General features: G+C 50.2%; 1 protein-coding gene across 5 annotated transcripts in view; it reads left to right on the top strand.

The window, feature by feature from the left end:
- Positions 1 to 288: 288 nt before the first annotated feature.
- The window catches only part of FAM124A (family with sequence similarity 124 member A), a 50,435-nt gene continuing 29,288 nt past the window's right edge, over positions 289 to 21,435 (top strand). For all 5 annotated transcript variants that reach the window (XM_068165253.1, XM_068165255.1, XM_068165254.1 and 2 more), the window contains exons 1-2: positions 289 to 379; positions 13,628 to 13,659. In XM_068165253.1, the coding sequence (XP_068021354.1) occupies positions 321 to 379; positions 13,628 to 13,659 (91 nt within the window). In that variant the 5' untranslated portion in view covers positions 289 to 320. The remainder of the gene's footprint in view (positions 380 to 13,627; positions 13,660 to 21,435) is intronic.

The raw sequence follows: 21,435 nt of genomic DNA, 5'->3' as shown, positions 1-21,435 counted from the left end.
AAGCAGCTCCCATCCCCGGGGCAGGCGGGCGGGCCGGAGTGGGCCGGGCGGCGGCAGCCGCTGCCTCTCGCACAGGCGGAGCGGCGGCGGCAGAGGCAGGTCGCGGCGGCGGCAGGGGCAGGTCGCGGCGGCGGCAGAGGCAGGTCGCGGCGGCGGCAGGGGCAGGTCGCGGCGGCGGCAGGGGCAGGTCGCGGCGGCGGCAGGGGGCAGGTCGCGGCGGCGGCAGGGGCAGGTCGCGGCGGCCGCCGCTTCCCCGCGGCAGGGAGGCAGGGAGGGCGGGCGTGGAGCCCCACCGCCGCCGGCCGCCGCCGGCCGCCGCCATGGAGAAGCAGCCTGGCGGCGAAGACGACTGCGTGGACTCGGGAGCCGAGACGGGCGGGTGAGTGGTGGGGGACGGGCTGTGCCGGGCAGGGCCGGGCTGTGGCGGCGCAGCGCCGGAGATCTCGCTGCCGGGCCGCCGGGTTGCACTTGTTGCCGGCCGCCGCCGCCGCCCCCCGAGCGCGTCGCGGCAGCGGCGGAGCCGGGGCTGGGGTCCTGCGTGGGGTTTGGTGTCCTGGGCAGAGCCTTCCCCCCGACAGACGGGACCGCTCCCCCGGCAGCACCCCGCCCCAGCGCTGGGGGACCGGTGTGATCCCCGGGGGAGACGGGCAGCGCTTCTTCCGCCGGGCATCGCCCGGCTTGGCAAGTCCCGGAGAGTTTTTCTCCTTGGGCTGAGTGGGGGAAAGGCCCTCGGCATCCTCCTTCTACCCGCGGAGTGGAAGGTAGCAAGAAGTCCTGGCTGTGGGCTTTAACTCGGCGCTCCTAAGCAGGTTGTGCTGCCGTACGGTGAGGCCCCGCGCTGTGCTTTGTGGCTGCAGACACGGTGCTCAGGGTTTTCCAAGATAATTTGTCTGGAGGATTGTTTGGAAGTGTGCCCGGCTATCTGTGGTGTCCTTGTGGCAGTGGCACCCAGGCAACATCAGAGCTGACTCCTTGGAAGAGAGCCAGCCTCAAAGGCAGGTTGGATTTGTAGGCATCCCGAAGTTAGGTTGCTGTTGTCATGAAACTGACATACTGACTGACAAAGTGTTGCAAAGTTTCTTAGCAGTCGTCCAACCTCTAAGTGTCATACTAGAGGCGAGGAGAATGGCTTTTTTTTCTGACTCCAAGTCCTCACTGCCAAAGGTTTGCTGTATTTGTTAGCTGCATCACTTCTAAGGTCATGGAGCTGTAAGGATGATCTGTGGGAATCCCCCATTCAGCTTCCACCTTCAGCTCGTCTCTGTGGGTGACAGAGGGAAGTGCTACATGCTGCTGCTCTTGTCATCTTGCTGGGAATGACAGCAAGCCTTTGCTCCTTCTCTGGCTCCAGAAGGGCAAAAGGAGGTTGCTCACTCCTGTTAATACTGTCCTCTCCGAGGTCTTCATTCTTCTGCCTCCTTGCTTTCCCGTTTGTCTTTCTTGCAGCTCCTTGCTCGCTGTATCTCCTTTGGTCTCTAGTCTGTTGCAAGACTGTGAGGCTAACTCTTCTTTGTGGAGTGGCATCAGGTGCACAGCACCAGAACTGAAGTAATAATGCTGTGATTTATTGTGTTTTTAAAGGTGGAAATGGAATATAGTAAATTTGTTTCCCATAGGTCCAGCTCTCAATTCAAATCAGTATTTTTATCTCTTCTGTGGTCTGAGAAGCTAAGGACATTTTCCATCACCTTCTATTCTGGAATCACCTAGCAGTGGAAGGCTTTCAAATATTTTATGGGTATCTTAAAGGGAAAAAAATGCAGGCCTCCTTTCCAGGTACTGGAACTACAGGAGAATAGAATAGAATAGAATAGAATAGAATAGAATAGAATAGAATAGAATAGAATAGAATAGAATAGAATAGAAATAACCAGGTTGGAAAAGACCTTCCAGATCATCGAGTCCAACCTATCACCCAACAGCATCTGATCAACTAAACCATGGCACCAAGTGCCTCATCCAGTCTCCTCTTAAATACCTCCAGTGATGGTGACTCCACCACCTCCCTGGGCAGCACATTCCAATGGCCAATCTCTCTTTCTGGGAAGAACTTCTTCCTCACCTCCAGCCTAAACCTCCCCTGGCACAGCTTGAGACTGTGTCCTCTTGTGCTGGTGCTGGCAGCCAAATCTGGGAAAAGCAGTTCCATCTTTGGGACAGGTAGGTTAAAGGACTACAAAATAACTAGCTAGGGAATTCAGAGCTTGCTCAGAGCCCCCAAACCACTAGATGGGTCAAGTCACTCTGAATTTGCTGTGTGAATAGTATAGAACAGAACAGAACAGAACAGAATAGAATAGAATAGAATAGAAAGAATAGAATAGAACCAGACCAGGTTGGAAGAGACCTTCAAGATCATCTTGTCCAACCTATCACCCAACACCACCTAATTAACTAACCCATGGCACCAAGCACCCTATCAAGTCTCCTCCTGAACACCTCCAGTGACTCCACCACCTCCCCGGGCAGCCCATTCCAATGGGCAATCTGTACCAGAAAACCCTGGGGTTCCTTGGAAAGGACACGTGGAAGGATTTGACCTAGCTGGTGACATTAGCCCTTAGACCTTCAGCGCCCACCGTGACAGCTGCTCGTGTCTGGTGTTGATGAGGTGCTAAAGCTAATGATTTCCTGAGGCATCCCTGTCCCAGACTTGACACTGGCAAGTGGAGGTTAGGGGAAGAGTCTGCCAGAGGAATTTGAACGCTGACATATGGCAATTAATACTTCGCAGTGTTTTGCCCCGGAGTTTATTTGGAGAAGCAGTGGGTTTCAGCATTTCAATTATTATTTTTAGTCCTGTTTAGCAGCAATTTGAGTCTGATAAACACGTTGCATATGCCTCTTTCACAATGTTTATATTGCAGCTTTCTCGCCAAACCAACTGTTCACAGCGCTTGCTTTCCCCTCCTTACTACAAGCAGATCAGCGTTTTGCTTTGTAGCAGTCCCCGTCGTAGCTGCTGCTAAATCGAGATGCTTTCCCTTTTTACCCAGTTACTCGACAGTAAAACCATTAATCAATTCATTATTTTGAAGTTCAGCCATCACCCTCTGCAAGGATGAGGAGAGACAGCTAACTGTCAGAGTGATTCAGTAACGATTTGACATCAAGTGGTCCCCTTCTGTCACTCAGGGAACAATAGGGGATAGTGACTGTAGTAAATCCAAGCACTGTAAGCCCTTGTCATCTTGATGATCATATGTAATGATGTGTGAGCTCTTCCATGGAGCCAGTGCAGCTGAAGCTGCTTACAGCAGCTAAACAGTCAACTGCATCAAGTACTCTACAGGGCATCGATGTCCCTGAAGGTTTTGCTGCGACTTCCAGCTACAAGAGCAGGAAAGACTGCGCTGCAGGCAAGTTCAGTTACAATTTGCAGCCTTCATTTTCCTAATCCATTGCAAAATACTCTCCTCCTAGTGCTTTTGTCTCAGTCAAAAGGGCTGACAAAGAGGCTGCTGAAGAAAAACGGTGTATTTTGAGTCCCTGAAGCCGATAAGAATGGATTGAGCGGCTGTTGTCAGGTACTTAAATAGAGTAGAACTTATAAGCCAATTAGTTTATATTGGCTGTTTATTAATGAGATTTGAAGGAGTTTGACCACGCTTGGGCTGAGAAACTTTGCCCATACAAATTTGTATCTTCTCAGGAAATGTAAGTTTTGGCTTTTTACTGTAAAAAAAAACACCTTATGTTGTCGGCTGCTGCAATCTTTCAGCCAAGAAGTATGCAGAGCAGTTTTCTTTGGTAATAGTTTTACTACTGGATTTGAGCTTCAACACTTGACCTCACAGGAAGCAGAAAATGGATTATTCTTTTTTTTTTTCCTTTTGGTTTTTGAAAAGAAAGCAGACAGGGGAAAAAAAAACCCAAGTGGAAGGAAAAGTGAAGAGGGGAGAAACATGTGTGTGAAGAACTGTGGATACATTCTAGAGAAAACAACCACACACACACACACACACAAGCTAGAAGAATTACGACTCAGTTACTTAAATTCAGTGTGGAAATGCTGGGGTCAGAATGGCTGGGGAGCAGCCACCCAGAAAGGGACCTGGGGGTGCTGGTTGATGCTAGGCTGAACGTGAGGCAGCAGTATGAGCAGGTGGCCAAGAGGGCCAATGGCATCCTGGCCTGCATCAGGAACAGTGTGGCCAGCAGGAGCAGGGAGGTCATTCTGCCCTGTGCTCAGCACTGTTTAGGCCACATCTTGACTGCTGTTTCCAGTTCTGGGGCCCTCAGTTTAAGGACATTGAGACACTTGAAGGTGTCCAGAGAAGGGCAACAAGGCTGGGGAGAGGCCTTGAGCACAGCCCTGTGAGGAGAGGCTGAGGGAGCTGGGGTTGCTTAGCCTGGAGAAGAGGAGGCTCAGGGGAGACCTTCTTGCTGTCTACAGCTCCCTGAAGGGAGGTTGTAGCCAGGTGGGGGTTGGTCTCTTCTCCCCGGCAAGCAGCACCAGAACAAGAGGACACAGTCTCAAGCTGTGCCAGGGGAGGTTTAGGCTGGAGGTGAGGAGGAAGTTCTTCCCAGCAAGAGAGATTGGCCAATGGGATGTGCTGCCCAGGGAGGTGGTGGAGTCACCATCCCTGGAGGTGTTCAAGAGGGGATTGGATGTGACACTTGGTGCCATGGTCTAGTCATGAGGTCTGTGGTGACAGGTTGGACTCACTGATCTTTGAGGTCTCTTCCAACCTTGGTGATGCTGTGATTTTCAAAATGTCTGCATTTCCCAGGTCATGCTAAGGCTGCTATTTCACTGTCTTTACTTTGAAGAGCAGAGCAGGGTTTTGTGCCAGCACACCCAAGGTGACAAACTAAGGCAATTTCAGAAGTTGTTGGGCATGTCATGTTGAAGATAAAAGACAGATTCTCCCTGTCACTGAGGTCAAGGGCCCTTGAATTCATTGTGTACACAACTGATATTCCAAGCAATGCAGAAAATGGGCACTTTCTGAGCCCTGAAGACTTAAACTTTTGATTCCTAAACCTTTATTTGGTCATATTAGCTGTGTCCAAGGAATGCTCCTTCATGTCAGCTGTGTCCAAGGAACGCTCTCTCCTGTCAGCTGTGTCCAAGGAACGCTCTCTCCTGTCAGCTGTGTCCCAGGAACGCTCTCTCATGTCAGCTGTGTCCAAGGAATGCTCTCTCATGTCAGCTGTGTCCAAGGAATGCTCTCTCATGTCAGCTGTGTCCAAGGAATGCTCTTTCATGTCAGCTGTGTCCAAGGAACGCTCTCTTCTGTCAGCAGTGTCCAAGGAACGCTCTCTCATGTCAGCTGTGTCCAAGGAACGCTCTCTCGTGTCAGCTGTGTCCAAGGAATGCTCTCTCATGTCAGCTGTGTCCAAGGAATGCTCTCTCCTGTCAGCTGTGTCCAAGGAACGCTCCTTCAAGTCAGCTGTGTCCAAGGAACGCTCTCTCATGTCAGCTGTGTCCAAGGAATGCTCTCTCGTGTCAGCTGTGTCCAAGGAACGCTCTCTCCTGTCAGCTGTGTCCAAGGAACGCTCTCTCATGTCAGCTGTGTCCAAGGAACGCTCTCTCGTGTCAGCTGTGTCCAAGGAACGCTCTCTCTCATGTCAGCTGTGTCCAAGGAATGCTCCTTCATGTCAGCTGTGTCCAAGGAACGCTCTCTCGTGTCAGCTGTGTCCAAGGAACGCTCCTTCATGTCAGCTGTGTCCAAGGAACGCTCTCTCCTGTCAGCTGTGTCCAAGGAACGCTCTCTCCTGTCAGCTGTGTCCAAGGAACGCTCTCTCATGTCAGCTGTGTCCAAGGAATGCTCCTTCATGTCAGCTGTGTCCAAGGAACGCTCTCTCGTGTCAGCTGTGTCCAAGGAACGCTCTCTCATGTCAGCTGTGTCCAAGGAACGCTCTCTCGTGTCAGCTGTGTCCAAGGAACGCTCTCTCGTGTCAGCTGTGTCCAAGGAATGCTCTCTCCTGTCAGCTGTGTCCAAGGAACGCTCTCTCGTGTCAGCTGTGTCCAAGGAATGCTCTCTCCTGTCAGCTGTGTCCCAGGAACGCTCTCTCATGTCAGCTGTGTCCAAGGAACGCTCTCTCGTGTCAGCTGTGTCCAAGGAATGCTCTCTCGTGTCAGCTGTGTCCAAGGAACGCTCTCTCGTGTCAGCTGTGTCCAAGGAACGCTCTCTCGTGTCAGCTGTGTCCAAGGAACGCTCTCTCGTGTCAGCTGTGTCCAAGGAACGCTCTCTCGTGTCAGCTGTGTCCAAGGAACGCTCTCTCCTGTCAGCTGTGTCCAAGGAATGCTCCTTCATGTCAGCTGTGTCCAAGGAATGCTCTCTCCTGTCAGCTGTGTCCAAGGAATGCTCCTTCATGTCAGCTGTGTCCAAGGAACGCTCTCTCGTGTCAGCTGTGTCCAAGGAACGCTCTCTCGTGTCAGCTGTGTCCAAGGAACGCTCTCTCCTGTCAGCTGTGTCCAAGGAACGCTCTCTCATGTCAGCTGTGTCCAAGGAATGCTCCTTCATGTCAGCTGTGTCCAAGGAATGCTCTCTCCTGTCAGCTGTGTCCAAGGAACGCTTTCTCATGTCAGCTGTGTCCAAGTAATGCTCTTTCATGTCAGCTGTGTCCAAGGAATGCTCTCTCCTGTCAGCTGTGTCCAAGGAACGCTCTCTCGTGTCAGCTGTGTCCAAGGAACGCTCTCTCATGTCAGCTGTGTCCAAGGAACGCTCTCTCCTGTCAGCTGTGTCCAAGGAATGCTCTCTCTCATGTCAGCTGTGTCTAAGGAACGCTCTCTCCTGTCAGCTGTGTCCAAGGAATGCTCTCTCTCATGTCAGCTGTGTCCAAGGAACGCTCTCTCATGTCAGCTGTGTCCAAGGAATGTTCTCTCCTATCTATCAAGACCATGTGCCTTACTGAGCATAACCCTCCAGTGAGATGCGTGTCGTTAGTGAGGATTTCAGCATCTCTGACAATTCCCATCAGAATTTCACTTGCTCTCATAGAAAACAGTTAAGAGCCCATGTCTGAATGGGTTCACATTTTAATGATTAGCTCACTAATACTATCAAAGCATCAAAACAACCAGCTCCAGAACAAGAGGACACAGTCTCAAGCTGCACCAGGGTAGGTTTAGGCTGGATGTTAGGAAGAAGTTCTTCCCAGAGAGAGAGATTGCCTATTGGAATGTGCTGCCCAGGGAGGTGGTGGAGTCACCATCACTGGAGGTGTTTAGGAAGATCCTGGATGAGACACTTGGTGCCATGGTTTAGTTAATCAGATGGTGTTGGGTGGTAGGTTGAACTTGATGATCTCAAAGGTCTTTTCCAACCTGGTTAGTTCTATTCTGTTCAAAGTTTACCCAGCCCTGTGCTCTTTTAAAGTTGTGAGAAGTTAGAAGTTCTAACTTACATTATTTGAATTCGCAACTTTCCTGCTTCCATCTCAAGCAGTTTATTAATCCTTTTAGAGAAAGTGTAGACAGCATTGAAGAACAACCAGGTTTTTTCTGTATAATAACTCTGAAATCTAAGTGTTGATAATGCAAACAGAGTTAATTGGCAGTTGACTATTGTTGACTACTTAGAATAGAGTAGAGTAGAGTAGAATAGAATAGAATAGAACAGACCAGACCAGGTTGGAAGAGACCTTTGAGATCATCAAGTCCAAACTATCACCCAACACCATCTAAACAACTAAACCATGGCACCAAGTGCTTCATCCAGGCTCTTCCTAAACACCTCCAGGGATGGTGACTCCACCACCTCCCTGGGCAGCACATTCCAATGGCCAATCTCTCTCTCTGGGAAGAACTTCTTCCTAACATCCAGCCTAAACCTCCCCTGGTGCAGCTAGAGACTGTGTCCTCTTGTTCTGGTGCTGCTTGCCTGGGAGAAGAGACCAACCCCCACCTGGCTACAACCTCCCTTCAGGGAGTTGGAGAGAGCAAGAAGGTCTCCCCTGAGCCTCCTCTTCTCCAGGCTAAGCAACCCCAGCTCCCTCAGCCTCTCCTCCCAGGGCTGTGCTCCAGACCCCTCCCCAGCTTTGTTGCCCTTGTCTGGTTTGATGCATTTTAGGAGGAAGGGAAGTTGGGCTGTTTCTTTTTTATCAGGCAACTGCAGAGGAACACTTCCACAATTGAGAATGAAAAAGATCCCTTGCAAAATAGATGTTTGAAGCTCAGGACACTGTGTGGTGCAGCAGCTGTTTATGACATGCATTTAGCAAAATCCATTCTTGTTTGGTTACAGTTATTCAGGGGAGTTCTTCCCTTCTCTTCCTTTGCTCCTGTGGTTCTATCCCTCAGATTAATTTTACAAAGATGATGTTTGGGGGTTTTTTTCCCCACAGCTATCTTTGTTTGTTGCTGTCCCTTGTGGCTGTCACCAGCTGCTTGTGTGGTCCCAGCCAAATCACAAAGTCTTTGAGCCTCACTTAAGCAGGTTTAGTGATTTTGTTGCAGTGCTGCAAAAGGTGTGAGATTCTGGAGCAGAAAATTCCATTGTTAATAGGAGGAAAAGGCAGCTTATAAAAGCAGAGAGCATACCCCAGTTACAGTAAATGTGGTAAGAATATTGTGATTTGGGGGGGTGTCCTCACTCAGAGTGGGTTGCCTAAATTATTGAGTGAATCATTGAATGGTTTATTAGGGTGGGAGGTTGCTTTCATGTCATGTTCCTAGATTAAAGGGATTCAACACTTTGTCTTCTGTATGGTGGTCCTGGCCTGGATCAGGAACAGTGTGGCCAGCAGGAGCAGGGAGGTCATTCTGCCCCTGGACACTGCACTGGTTAGGCCACACCTTGAGTCCTGTGTCCAGTTCTGGGCCCCTCAGTTTAGGAAGGAGGTTGACTTGCTGGAAGGTGTTCAGAGAAGGGCAACAAAGCTGGGGAGGGGTCTGGAGCACAGCCCTGTGAGGAGAGGCTGAGGGAGCTGGGGTTGCTTAGTCTGCAGAAGAGGAGGCTCAGGGGAGACCTTCTTGCTGTCTACAACTCCCTGAAAGGAGGTTGTAGCCAGGTGTGGGTCGGTCTCTTCTCCCAGGCAACCAGCACCAGAACAAGAGGACACAGTCTCAAGCTGCACCAGGGAAGGTTTAGGCTGGAGGTGAGGAGAAAGTTCTTCCCAGCAAGAGAGCTTGGCCATTGGGATGTGCTGCCCAGGGAGGTGGTGGAGTCACCATCACTGGAGGTGTTTAGGAAGAGTCTGGATGTGGCACTTGGTGCCATGGTTTGGTTGATTAGATGGTGTTGGGTGACAGGTTGGACTTGAGGATCTTGAAGGACTTTTCTAACCTGGTTAATTCTGTTCTCTTCTGCTGATCAGCAGTGAGTAATCTCAGAGGATTGTTCAAGATCTTTTGTTCTCCTGATGGTTTTACACTCTGTGGTAACACACAATCCTGATCCTTCAACAGCACCAGTGGGAACTGAGGACCCACATCTAGCTCAAGCCTCTGCATTCCTATTTTAATGTTGCTTGACATCTCCACAGCTCTTCTTTGCTGGTGGTCTGACCGTTGAGCACAAATTCCTTGCAGAGTGATGTCTCTTTTGACTGAGTGATGAGCCCTCCTTTTCAGTACCTCCTACTGCTTCAATACCCTTTTTGATCATTTTTACCCTGCATTATGTGTCTATAAAGGGAACAGTCCTCCATTTGTTCTGTTCCTGTCCTGAATGTCTCTTTCCTTTTATCTCTAATGTATCTATCAGAGGAAACAGCTTGCTGCAAGACCATGTAATTGGCTGGGAATCTCTCAGCCCCACTATGGCCCCAGTCTGTCACCATTAAAGCCCCTGAATGCTTTACCCTTGAGTTATCCTAATGGAAAAATCCTCTTCCAAGGGAACTGCTAGGAGCCAATATTTGAGTTGCTTAAAAGGGGGATGGAAAGAATGTGAAGGAACAAGAGGTGCTTGAGATCCAGAAAGCCTGCATGATGCAGGAGATGTGCCTTTCAGGACTTAATCTTTCTAATGCATGATCTTGTCAATGTCCATTGTGCACACCTGTCTAAAGAGCTTTAAAATGTAGAGAAACTTCAGCATTTAATGGCCTAAATGGCTGACTGTAACAGCTGTGCTTTGTAAGCCACCCACCAGTGCATGTCATCCTTCTGAATGATTCCTGCTAATGATTTGAACATGTTAAGGATTTTACTAACGCTGTTGTTTAGAATAGAGTAGAATTAACCAGGTTGGAAAAGACCTCAGAGGTCATTGAGCCCAACCTATCACCCAACACCATCTGATCAACTCAACCATGGCACCAAGTGCCTCATCCAGGCTCTTCCTAATCACCTCCAGTGATGGTGACTCCACCACCTCCCTGGGCAGCACATCCCAATGGCCAATCTCTCTGTGAAGAATTTCTTCCTAATATCCAGCCTCAACCTCCCCTGGCACAGCTTGAGACTGTGTCCTCTTGTTCTGGTGCTGGGTGCCTGGGAGAAGAGACCAACCCCCACCTGGCTACAACCTCCCTTCAGGGAGTTGTAGACAGCAAGAAGGTCTCCCCTGAGCCTCCTCTTCTCCAGGCTAAGCAACCCCAGCTCCCTCAGCCTCTCCTCCCAGGGCTGTGCTCCAGACCCCTCCCCAGCTTTTCTGTTCCTAAGGACTAGATTCAAGACTAGTTCTATGAAAGGAGTCAGAGGGAGACAAAAGGTGTTTCAGATTGACCCTGAGAGACCCAAATTCATCCCATTTGCTTTTAGACATGGGGCTGAGGATCCTACATTAGTTTCTGTAGTTTTCATTTCCAGATCAGAGAGAGATTGAAAAACAGAGAGAAACACCAGACCCCTCTTGTTGTTGCCTATGAAGGGAGCTTAGGGAGGGGACAGTCCTCATTTGGACATCTGAAGTTGACATCAGCTTTTGAGCTTAATTAACCTTTTACTTTAAACTCTGTTTGTCAGTTATGCAACAAACATGACTTCATCATTACCTTGATCCACATTAGAACTACCCAAACCCCTCAATACAATTCTAAAGCCTATTAAAACTTCTCTGTGCACTTAGTCCCCAAGCACCCTGGTGTCTCCTCCTTTCTCACTCTTCATCTTTTGATTTTTCCCCTGGTCTCCTTCTTCACGTCCTGCCTGTACCCAGAGTGCCACTTCCTCAGCTGAGGAGACTCATTGATTCCCCATGTCCTGTGATGTGCCCTGCAGTGCTCTGGGATAATAAAACAGCAGTGTGAAGGAACAGAAAGCTGCTTGGGCTTGCAGCAAGCAAAAGGCAAAACACTCTGTGGCTTCGATCTGAAATGCAAGCAGTGTGGATCCATATTGAATTGGCCTCCAGCTGCTGAGCACAGACAGGCTGCAGGACAGCCCCAGGCTGTTTTCAAATGGAAGTGCAAACTAAATGAATCCTTGCCCAGGACACTTGGAGGCAGCTGGATGTATATTGCTTGCCTGGGGGCTTGTGAAAAGTGACATGGAACACAGTTGTCACACCCTTCCAAATATACACAGTGCCAGATGATGTGGATGTGGCTGGCTGCTGACAGTACCCTGCAGCTTCATGGCCTGTGCAGCACGACTTAGCCAGCCCCTAGAGGACACAGCCCCAAGCTGCACCAGGGGAGGTTCAGGCTGGAGGTGAGAGATTGGCCATTGGGATGTGCTGCCCAGGGAGGTGGTGGAGTCACCATCCCTGGAGGTGTTTAGGAAGAGCCTGGATGAGGCACTTGGTGCCATGGTTTAGTTGATCAGATGGTGTTGGGTGAGAGGTTGGACTTGATGATCTCCAAGGTCTCTTCCAAGCTGGTTAATTCTATTCCAACTGCATTAGAACTCCCTGAACAATTCTGCTCCTACATTCAGGGCACTGCAGGGCACCCATGAGAGATGTTAATGGTGGCAGAGAGCTCTGGTGAGCGAGGTCTGTTCTGGGGACCCTGTGAGAATGGAGACTGTGTGACTGAGCTCCAGACACTCACAAGTCAGAGGTAGTGCCTCAGAAGTAGGAATTATCTGTTAGGGGTTTTTTTCTTGTTTGTTTCAGTACTTAGTGTCTGCCCTGCCAGCTGTGACCAAAGGACAATAAAAATCCTGCTCTTGGAGTGGAGCTCTTAAAAGACAACAAAACAAAAAGCAAAGAAATCTGCAGAGCAGCATTTAGAGAAGAATTAAAATAGAGTTGACTTCCACACCTGACAGGTCTGAACATGAGCCAGCTGTGTGCCCAGGCATCCTGGCCTGCATCAGGAACAGTGTGGCCAGCAGGAGCAGGGAAGTCATCGTGCTCTGTACTCAGCACTGCTCAGCCACACCCTAAGTCCTGTGTCCAGTTCTGGGCTCCTCAGGTTAGGAAAGATGTTGAGATGCTGGAAGGTGTCCAGAGAAGGGCAACAAAGCTGGGGAGGGGTCTGGAACACAGCCCTGTGAGGAGAGGCTGAGGGAGCTGGGGTTGCTTAGCCTGGAGAAGAGGAGGCTCAGGGGAGACCTTCTTGCTCTCTCCAACTCCCTGAAGGGAGGTTGTAGCCAGGTGGGGGTTGGTCTCTTCTCCCAGGCAACCAGCACCAGAACAAGAGGACACAGTCTCAAGCTGTGCCAGGGGAGGTTCAGACTGGATGTTAGGAGAAAGTTCTTCCCAGCAAGAGAGATTGGCCATTGGGATGTGCTGCCCAGGGAGGTGGTGGAGTCACCATCACTGGAGGTGTTCAAGAAGGGCTTGGATGTGGCACTTGGAGCTGTGGTTGAGTTAGTCCTGAGGTGTTGGATGACAGGTTGGACTTGATGACCTCTGAGATCTTTTCCAACCTTATTGATTCCATGAAATATTTGTTTTTCCTTGTGTGGTGGTGAGAGAAAGTTCAGTTCTCTCCTCCCCAACCCCCCAAAGAAACCACAGCTAACTCAGTCAGAGAAGCAAAGGTATGAATAAGCTGTATTTACAAGCAGGATGAGATGCAGTGAATATATACACGACAGTATTTGCAATACATACAGAAATATACAGGGCAGAAGGTAATACAGAACAAAACTTTCCCTCCTCCAGCCAGGAGGGTCCCTCCCCCCCCACCCCCACCCCCTCTCTACCTCTACCTCCTTTTTTTCCCCCCCAAAAAAAGGGTTAGAGAGAGAGAAAAAGGTTATTATGAAGGAGGAAATTCTCAAAGCATGTGCAAGAATTAGTTTCTTATCTGTTAGTTCAAGGCTAACTCTGTCCAGCAGCTGTTGCTCAGAGAGAGGCAGAAGCAGAGAGGCTGAAAGAGACAGACAGGCAGAGCTGAGATTCCAACTCAACTAAAACTTCAAGTTGCATTCTGCCAGTGAAATTCGCTTAGAATATCTTGGTTTCATTATCTTCACCAAAACCTTCAGCCAGAGTGCTCCAGCAGCTGTCCCTTTCTTAAAGGCACAGCCTGAAACAGTCACACCTTGGAGAGAGCCTTTTAAGCTTTGTTTTTCATGCCTGAAGCCAGGTATCACGAGCAGCCCCTGGGTCCAACCCCAGCTGCTTTGCTCCCTGTCCGTAGGTGCTTTCAGAACCTCTGGGAGATGCCAGCTGCTCTGAGTCCACCCTCAAAAACCTGTCCTGGTTATTATCTTAGCACAAAAATAGCCTGAAATGGGCCTTGCACTACTTTAATGCAAAGGGAGAGTTAGGGTTGAGAGGTTTTGAATTGCCTCTTCTGAATTTCACGAGGTCTAACCCACACCTTTGTCTTGCAGGTCTGAGTACAGCCGTGTGTCCTCTACCAGCAGTGAGTATAACTCTGTCAAGTGTTTCTGAGATGGATTCACATCTTTCCCTTTCCATAGTTGCTAACACTTATTAACAACAGACCAGTGCTGGCACAGCAAAGCTCCACTTCCTTCACTTCTTTGATCTATGTTGAGCAACATTGTAGAAGGTTAAACTGATTGGATGCCTAGGACCAAATTGCAAGCTGGCTGCACTGGGTTAGGAACTGGCTGGAGGCTGAGCCCAGAGAGTGGTGGTGAATGGTGCCACAGCCAGCTGGCAGCCAGGCACCAGTGGTGTGCCCCAGGGAGCAGTGCTGGGCCCCATCCTGTTCAATATCTTCATTGATGATCTGGAAGAGGGCATTGAGTCCATCACCATAAATTTCAGATGGCACCAAGCTGGGGCAGGAGTTGATCTGCTGGAAGGTAGGAGAGCTCTGCAGAGGGACCTTGCCAGGCTGGACAGATGGGCTCTCTGCCTACACATCCTGCAGGTGAGGATCACTTCCTACTCTTAAGTCTAACATCAGCTCTAAATTAAGCTCTAAGATAATGATCTCAAAGGTCTCTTCCAGCCTGGTTAATTCTATTCTATAAGACAATAAAGCTCCCCAAGACAAACCTGCAGTCACCACCACCATTGTTGGAGCCATCCCAGAGCCAGGGGCAAGACCCAGAGCCAGGGTCAAGACCCTCACTAGCCAAGACACCACCCAGAGGAGCTCAGCCCCAGTGAGGAGCCCCAGCCAGCACCCATGGAGGATATTGGAGCAGTCATCAACCCTGGCCCTAACAACCGGGGGGCCACCAGGCCCCCCGGCCTTTTGTCACCACCACCCACACCCAGTGTGCCCCAGGGGCACTCACCAGTGAGGAGAGGAGGATCCTCAGCCCAGATGGGCTCAGCTTGGGGCTGCTGCCTCTCCTGGTGGGGATTAAATAGGAGAGTGGGTGGGGAGGGCCAAGTGGCCACACCTGGGGTGGGAGGAGACTCCAGCAGAGCCCAGGTGCTGTGGGTTTGAGGGGGGAAAGGGGGAAATGGGGCAGGGGAGGGACTTTAGGGTGTGAGGGAATGACAGGAGTAGGGGGAGTGGAAAAACACATAGAAATGGGTAGATTGAGATTGGATGTTAGGAAGAAATTCTTCCCCATGAGGGTGGTGAGAGCCTGGCACAGGTTGCCCAGGGAGGTGGTGGCAGCCTCATCCCTGGGAGTTTTTAAGGCATGGTGTTGGGTGAGAGGTTGGACTTGATGATCTCTCAGGTCTTTTCCAGCCTGCTTAATTCTGGATTCTATTCTGTATTCTCTAAATCATAAATATTGGAGCTGACATGAAGGCCAGGCAAAATGAGAACAAAATCTGCTCTAGTTAGCATCTTTCTAAGTCATTCTAGATGGTTACAATAGCCAGGTGAATATCTGCACCTTGAGTCCTGTGTCCAGCTCTGGGCCCCTCAGTTTAGGAAGGAGGTTGACTTGCTGGAAGGTGTCCAGAGAAGGGCAACAAAGCTGGGGAGGGGTCTGGAGCACAGCCCTGTGAGGAGAGGCTGAGGGAGCTGGGGTTGCTTAGCCTGGAGAAGAGGAGGCTCAGGGGAGACCTTCTTGCTCTCTACAACTACCTGAAGGGAGGTTGTAGCCAGGTGGGGGTTGGTCTCTTCTCCCAGACAAGCAGCACCAGAAGAAGAGGACACAGTCTCAAGCTGTGCCAGGGGAGGCTTAGGCTGGATGTTAGGAAGAAGTTCTTCCCAGCAAGAGAGATTGGCCATTGGAATGTGCTGCCCAGGGAGGCGGTGGAGTCACCATCCCTGGAGGTGTTTAGGAAGAGCCTGGATGAGGCACTTGGTGCCATGGTTGAGTTGATCAGATGGTGTTGGGTGACAAGTTGGACTCAATGATCTCAAAGGTCTTTTCCAACCTGATTAATTATATTCCATTCCATTCCATTCCATTCCATTCCATTCCATTCCATTCCTTTGGAACAAACTGCAGGACTTTGCAGCAGTGCAAAAGCAGACAGGAAACCCTGGCCTCCCCAAGGCAGAAGTCAGCTCTCATCAGTTGCTGTATGCTGTAAGGATCATTCTATCCATGCATTATTTCCAGTGCTTTCTCCCCCTGAGCATGTGGTAACATTTGTTGTGGGCAGCAGACTGCTTCAGCAGTTCAAAGCCCTGCCTGGTGGGGTTGGTTGTACCTTGGGTCTTAGGCAGCATCTCAGTTCTTTTCTCCTTTGCCTTTGTGTCCCACCTTTGGGTAATCAATAAAAATAAAATGCTTTTTACTGGCAGCATTCATCTAACATTTGTGGTTTGGTACAGCAAAGGAGGAGTACCAAAGTTGGCAGTTACTTCTTCAAGCAAATGCAGGAGCTGTGTGGGCTGTGGCTGTTGTCAGGGTGGCTGTCTGCCACTTGGCCTTCTCTTGGTGAGCAGAGTAAATCAGCCATGCAGACCTGCCTGCTCGATGCTGGGCTTTGAGGCATTATAGAATCATAGAATCAATAAGGTTGGAAAAGACCTCAAAGATCATCAAGGCCAACCTGTCACCCAAGACCTCATGACTACTAAACCATGGCTTCAAGTGCCACGTCCAAGCCCCTTTTGAGCACCTCCAGTGACTCCACCACCTCCCTGGGCAGCACACTCCAGTGGCCAACAACTCCCTCTGTGAAGAACTTTCTCCCCACCTCAAGCCCAAACCTCCCCTGGTGCAGCTCAAGACTGTGTCCTCTTGTAGTGCTGGTTGCCTGGGAGAAGAGACCAAATTATGGCTTTAAAAGGTTCAGCAGTGTGAGTTCAAGGAAGGGAAGTGCTAAAGTAGTGTTGACTTCTTTCTGTGTAATCCTCCCCCACCCTCCAATTGTGCTGTGTGTAGCCCCTTTGTTCTTTAGCTGGAGATGTGCTTTGTCTTGCTTAGACTGGTTTGCCCATTCATGTGCTCTTCCTTCACCTAGGAAATGTATTAAGCTTCTTGTTGCTCATATTTTCAATTACCTTTTCAGTTACAGCTTTCAATTGCCATCAGGGATCCCTAATCATGTGTGAGAGGCAATGGTGCTGGGCACTTCACCCACACAGGAGAGACGTTTACCCCAAAGTATGCAACACCACAATATAAAGCCCCCAGGTGGCACATGGCTGCAGTCAGTTGGAATGACAAAGGAATAGTTAATTAGTGGTGGTCATCACAAGAAGCAGCAGTCCCTGCACATAAACATTTTCATTACCTTCAAATTGCTCTGAGCTATGTGTCTCAGGGATGATTTTCAACCAGGGAGGAGGAGGAGGAGGAGGGGGTTGGATGGGAGCTGCTTATTTCCTCCTCTCCATAATCTTTGCATTTATGACAATGGCTCTTCAGAAAGGCTCTAACCAGCTGTGGGCATTTTGGAGCAGGACTTCTGTGATTTGTAGCAGTTGAAGTATTCCATACCTGGTCAGCTCTGGAGCTAATTTAACCAGGATGTGGCAGTGAGTGGGCTGTGCTTTTCCCGCTGACCTTTTTCAGCTAGGCAGTCAGGAGGCAGCTGCCTGGGTACATGTTTGTCCTTTTCCAGCTAAGCTGGTAAATGAAATGTAAGTCTGGCCCTGTGGGCTAGGATGCAGGCTTGTGGCAGGTTTTAGAGCTGTTGAAGTAGTAAAACTCTGTAGAGTAGAGTAGAGTAGAGTAGAGTAGAGTAGAGTAGAATAGAATAGAATAGAATAGAATAGAATAGAATAGAATAGAATAGAATAGAATAGAATAGAATAGAATAGAATAGAATAGAATTAACCAGGTTGGAAGAGACCTTGGACATCATTGAGTCCAACCTAGCACCCAACACCATCTAATCAACTAAACCATGGCACCAAGCACCCCATCCAGGCTCTTCCTCAACACCTCCAGGGATGGTGACTCCACCACCTCCCTGGGCAGCACATTCCAATGGCCAATCTCTCTTGCTGGGAAGAACTTCTTCCTAACCTCCAGCCTGAACCTCCCCTGGCACAGCTTGAGACTGTGTCCTCTTGTTCTGGTGCTGGCTGCCTGGGAGAAGAGACCAACCTCTGTCTGTCTACAACCTCCCTTCAGGTAGTTGGAGAGAGCAAGAAGGTCTCCCCTGAGCCTCCTCTTCTCCAGGCTAAGCAACCCCAGCTCCCTCAGCCTCTCCTCACAGGGCTGTGCTCCAAACCCCTCACCAACTCTGTTGCCCTTCTCTGGACACCTTCCAGCAAGTCAACCTCCTTCCTAAACTGAGGGGCCCAGAACTGGACACAGGACTCGAGGTGTGGCCTAGCCAGTGCAGTGTCCAGGGGCAGAATGACCTCCCTGCTCCTGCTGGCCACACTCTTCCTGATGCAGGCCAGGATGCCATTGGCCCTCCTGGCTGCCTGGGCACACTGCAGGCTCATGTTCAGCCTACCAGAGGAGTAAAACGTTCAGAATGATGAAATGAATTCAATCCTGGTAGTAATTTCCTCTCAGCCACGCCAGTGCTTTGCTAGCTCGGAGATAACTAATCCCTGTCTGTCGTAGGATGGGGAGGGGGAATGTCACAGCTGTGAGAACTGTGGAGCTTGTTTGAAAGAGATGCCTCAGCATTTTGATATTTTCTGTGGGATTAGCTGGCAACAGAGGAAGGCTGATAGATGTGCAGAGCTTTCATTTGCTCCTGTGACAGTTTGCCAGGGGCAAATTCAACTCTGTCATGAGAAATGGTGTCATTTCCCCCTGCCCCTTCTCAGCTGAAGCAGAAAGGCTTGTTAGCCACAGAGAGAAACCGTTTGCAACTTCTCCTGGGTTTCAGGGATGTTTCTCTTTGCTCCTTGCCTCATATTCCTGCTTCCTCTCGCTGAAACAAAGCAGGTTGCCGGTTTAGAAGTGCAGAAGCTGCATCAGGAAAGGTGCAGAAGTGTGGCAGCAGAATTACAAACAGATAGTGCAGCTCCAGACAGATTATTTGCTCTGCTGTACCTCTAACCCTGAGCTTCTAATGATGGCTTTGTGCTGTGCTTTGGTGGTCTTCCGAGGCTGGCTCTGCAGGCATGTGGCGCTGATGGGCACAGGCAGCGACAGCTGCGGAATACTAATGCTGGGGCAGGCTCCCAAAGGGCTCCACTTGAAAAGTGCTTTCCCCATTCAGCGCCTGGGCACCGTGCTGAGCAACAGGAGGGCAGCAAAGCAATGGCCAGGGATTTATTTATGTTTTAGAGTGCAGAGCAAGAAGCCAGCAGGAAGGATGGGCTCTTTGCTTCACATCGTTGTTCCCAGGCCTCTTTCAGAGCTGCAGGCATTAATATGCATAGATATCGAGCCCGTCACTTGTTGCAGGCTTTGATAGCGTTTGAGTAACAAAGGACACGAAGGGAGAAACCTTCTCTTCCAGCCTTAGAAAACAAATGACTCTGTAGCCATGGCAATCATTTCATTTCTGGCTTTATTAGATCACTGGCCTCTGAAATCTGCTTCCTTCCTGTTCGACTGTCCCATGTAAAAGACCATGAGAGGACTTTCCACCCCCTCCACCTCTGTCTTTCTCCCACACTGGATGATCTTCGAGGTCTCCTCCAACCTTATTGATTCTATGAGTCCGTTATTCTATGATTCTATTCACAGGCAATCTCTCAGAGAATTACCTCCCAGCAAGGACTGCCCCTACCTATCAGGTAGTGATAGGACTAGGGGGAATGGAATGAAGCTGGAGGTGGGGAGATTGAGGCTGGAGGTGAGGAGGAAGTTCTTCCCCAGGAGAGTGGTGAAGCCCTGGAATGGGTTGTGCAGGGAGGTGGTTGGGGCCCTGTCCCTGGAGGTGTTTAAGGCCAGGCTGGCTGAGGCTGTGGCCAGGCTGATGTAGTGTGGGGTGTCCCTGCCCATGGCAGGGGGGTTGGAACTGGATGATCCTTGTGGTCCCTTCCAACCCTGACTGATACTGTGATACTATGAAAGCCTCTTGCCAGATACTGACACAGATTGGTTGGTTTGTTTGTTTTCTTCAATTGTTTTCTTCCATTAGCCATCTGACACAGTCCCTCTCCCCATCACCCATTTCATGCAGAGACACAAGAACTCTGTGGTTATTGTGTTTGGGGCTTTTTATTTGCTTCATTTCTCTCTCTCTCCCCCAGGCAAAGTGCACTCTTGCTATCTGCTCTGTGTACCACATCTTTCTGCAGCTCCTAAGAGCAGGCTGCTTGTGTGTGTAATGGTCACCCCTGCAGAGCTGGGCAGTTGTATCTAGCTTGTCTCTGGGTCTTGCAGCTATTCAGTATTGAAAGACACCTAAAATGCACTCCTGGTAGGATACTGCTTTTCCACTAAAGCAATTCCTGATCTATCACAGGAATGCTGTTTTGATGCCAGCAAGGAGGAGGGAGAGGTTTGTGCTGATTGCCAATAGGAGGAGAAACAGCCTGTGAAACAATCCCTCTATTAAGTGTGGTCTGCAGAGTGAAAAGCTTGGGAAGCCTTTCTAAGGCTGCATGCATTTAGGCTTTGTGCCCAGTCTCGGGGTCTGGGACGTGCAGATGCTTTGGGAACGCCACAGAGGGGAAACCATTTCAGGCAAACCCACCCAGGTCACCTGGATAGAGCATTTAACTCTCCTGGCTCTCCATTGCCATGCCCCTCCAGCCAAACACAAATCACAGTTTCTCCCCTGCCCTCCAGCCAGGCGTTGCTCTGTGTTTGAGCTGTCAAAGGGCTCTGGGGGGACAAGAAGAGTTAAAGCCCCTGTGAGCATTCCCAAGGCTAACTAAGGCTTTCTTTGGTTTTCCTCTTTTCCTGCTTTTACCAATCTTCCCTAATCCTATGCAAACTTTCAAGCACTAGCAGTACAGTCTTGATGGTCTGAAGGTACAAACAGTGCAGGATGTGGAGGGCCAAGCAATCTCTTTTCCTGAAGAAGGCCCTGTTTGCCTCAAGGCTTGCTGGGTTTTTCCCAGCTGCAGCAGGTGCTTTAATAGAGGAGATTGCCTCTCCCTGCACACTGTGCCTTCCTTGTTAAAGCAGCTGCCTCCAGGACACAGAATGTGCTTAAATGGGTGGAAAACTCCAACATCAAGGTGATAAGAGTGGAACTCAGTGGTGTGACTTCCACACCCTGAGCCAGCTGGCAGAAATTAAACCAAGGTGGGATGGACTCCCTTCATCCTGGTTGTTCTGCACATTATTGGTGCCCTGTCCACCCCCACTCCACTGCTGTGTTCTTGTATTTTCTGCTTCTCAGCTGTATGAGGCAGCTCTTTTCTGTCACAGAAGCACACACTGAGTAACATCATGTGGATGCTGTCTCAGTAGAAACACTAAGTCTTATCATAGTATCAGTCAGGGTTGGAAGGGACCACAAGGATCATCTGGTTCCAACCCCCCTGCCATGGGCAGGGACACCCCACACTAGATCAGCCTGGCCAGAGGCTCGTCCAGCCTGGCCTCAAACACCTCCAGGGACCTCTCCAGCCTGTCCAGGTCCCTCTGGATGGATCCCTTCCCTCCAGCCTGTCTGCTGCACCACACAGCTTGGTGTCATCAGCAAACTTGCTGAGGGTGCACTCAGTGCCACTGTCCATGGCACCCACAGAGATGTTGAACAAGCCTGGTGCCAGGACTGGTCCCTGAGGGACTCTGCTTGTCCCTGGCCTCCACTGGGACATGGAGCCATGGACAGCCACTCTTTGGGTGCAGCCATCAAGCCAGTTCCTTATCCATCTAGTGGTCACCCATCACACCCATGTGTCATCAGCCTGGAGACCAGGATGTGGTGCGGGGCAGTGTCGAAGGCTTTGCTCAGCTCCAGGTAAATGACATCAGTTGCTCGC

The sequence above is a fragment of the Melanerpes formicivorus genome, unplaced genomic scaffold, assembly GCF_026170545.1.
Source record: "Melanerpes formicivorus ecotype bairdi unplaced genomic scaffold, bMelFor1.0.p_v2 SCAF_87, whole genome shotgun sequence".
NCBI classification, from domain to species: Eukaryota; Metazoa; Chordata; class Aves; order Piciformes; family Picidae; genus Melanerpes; species Melanerpes formicivorus.
The sequence above is the reverse complement of the archived record's forward strand: the minus strand, read 5'-3'. Positions and strand labels throughout refer to the sequence as shown.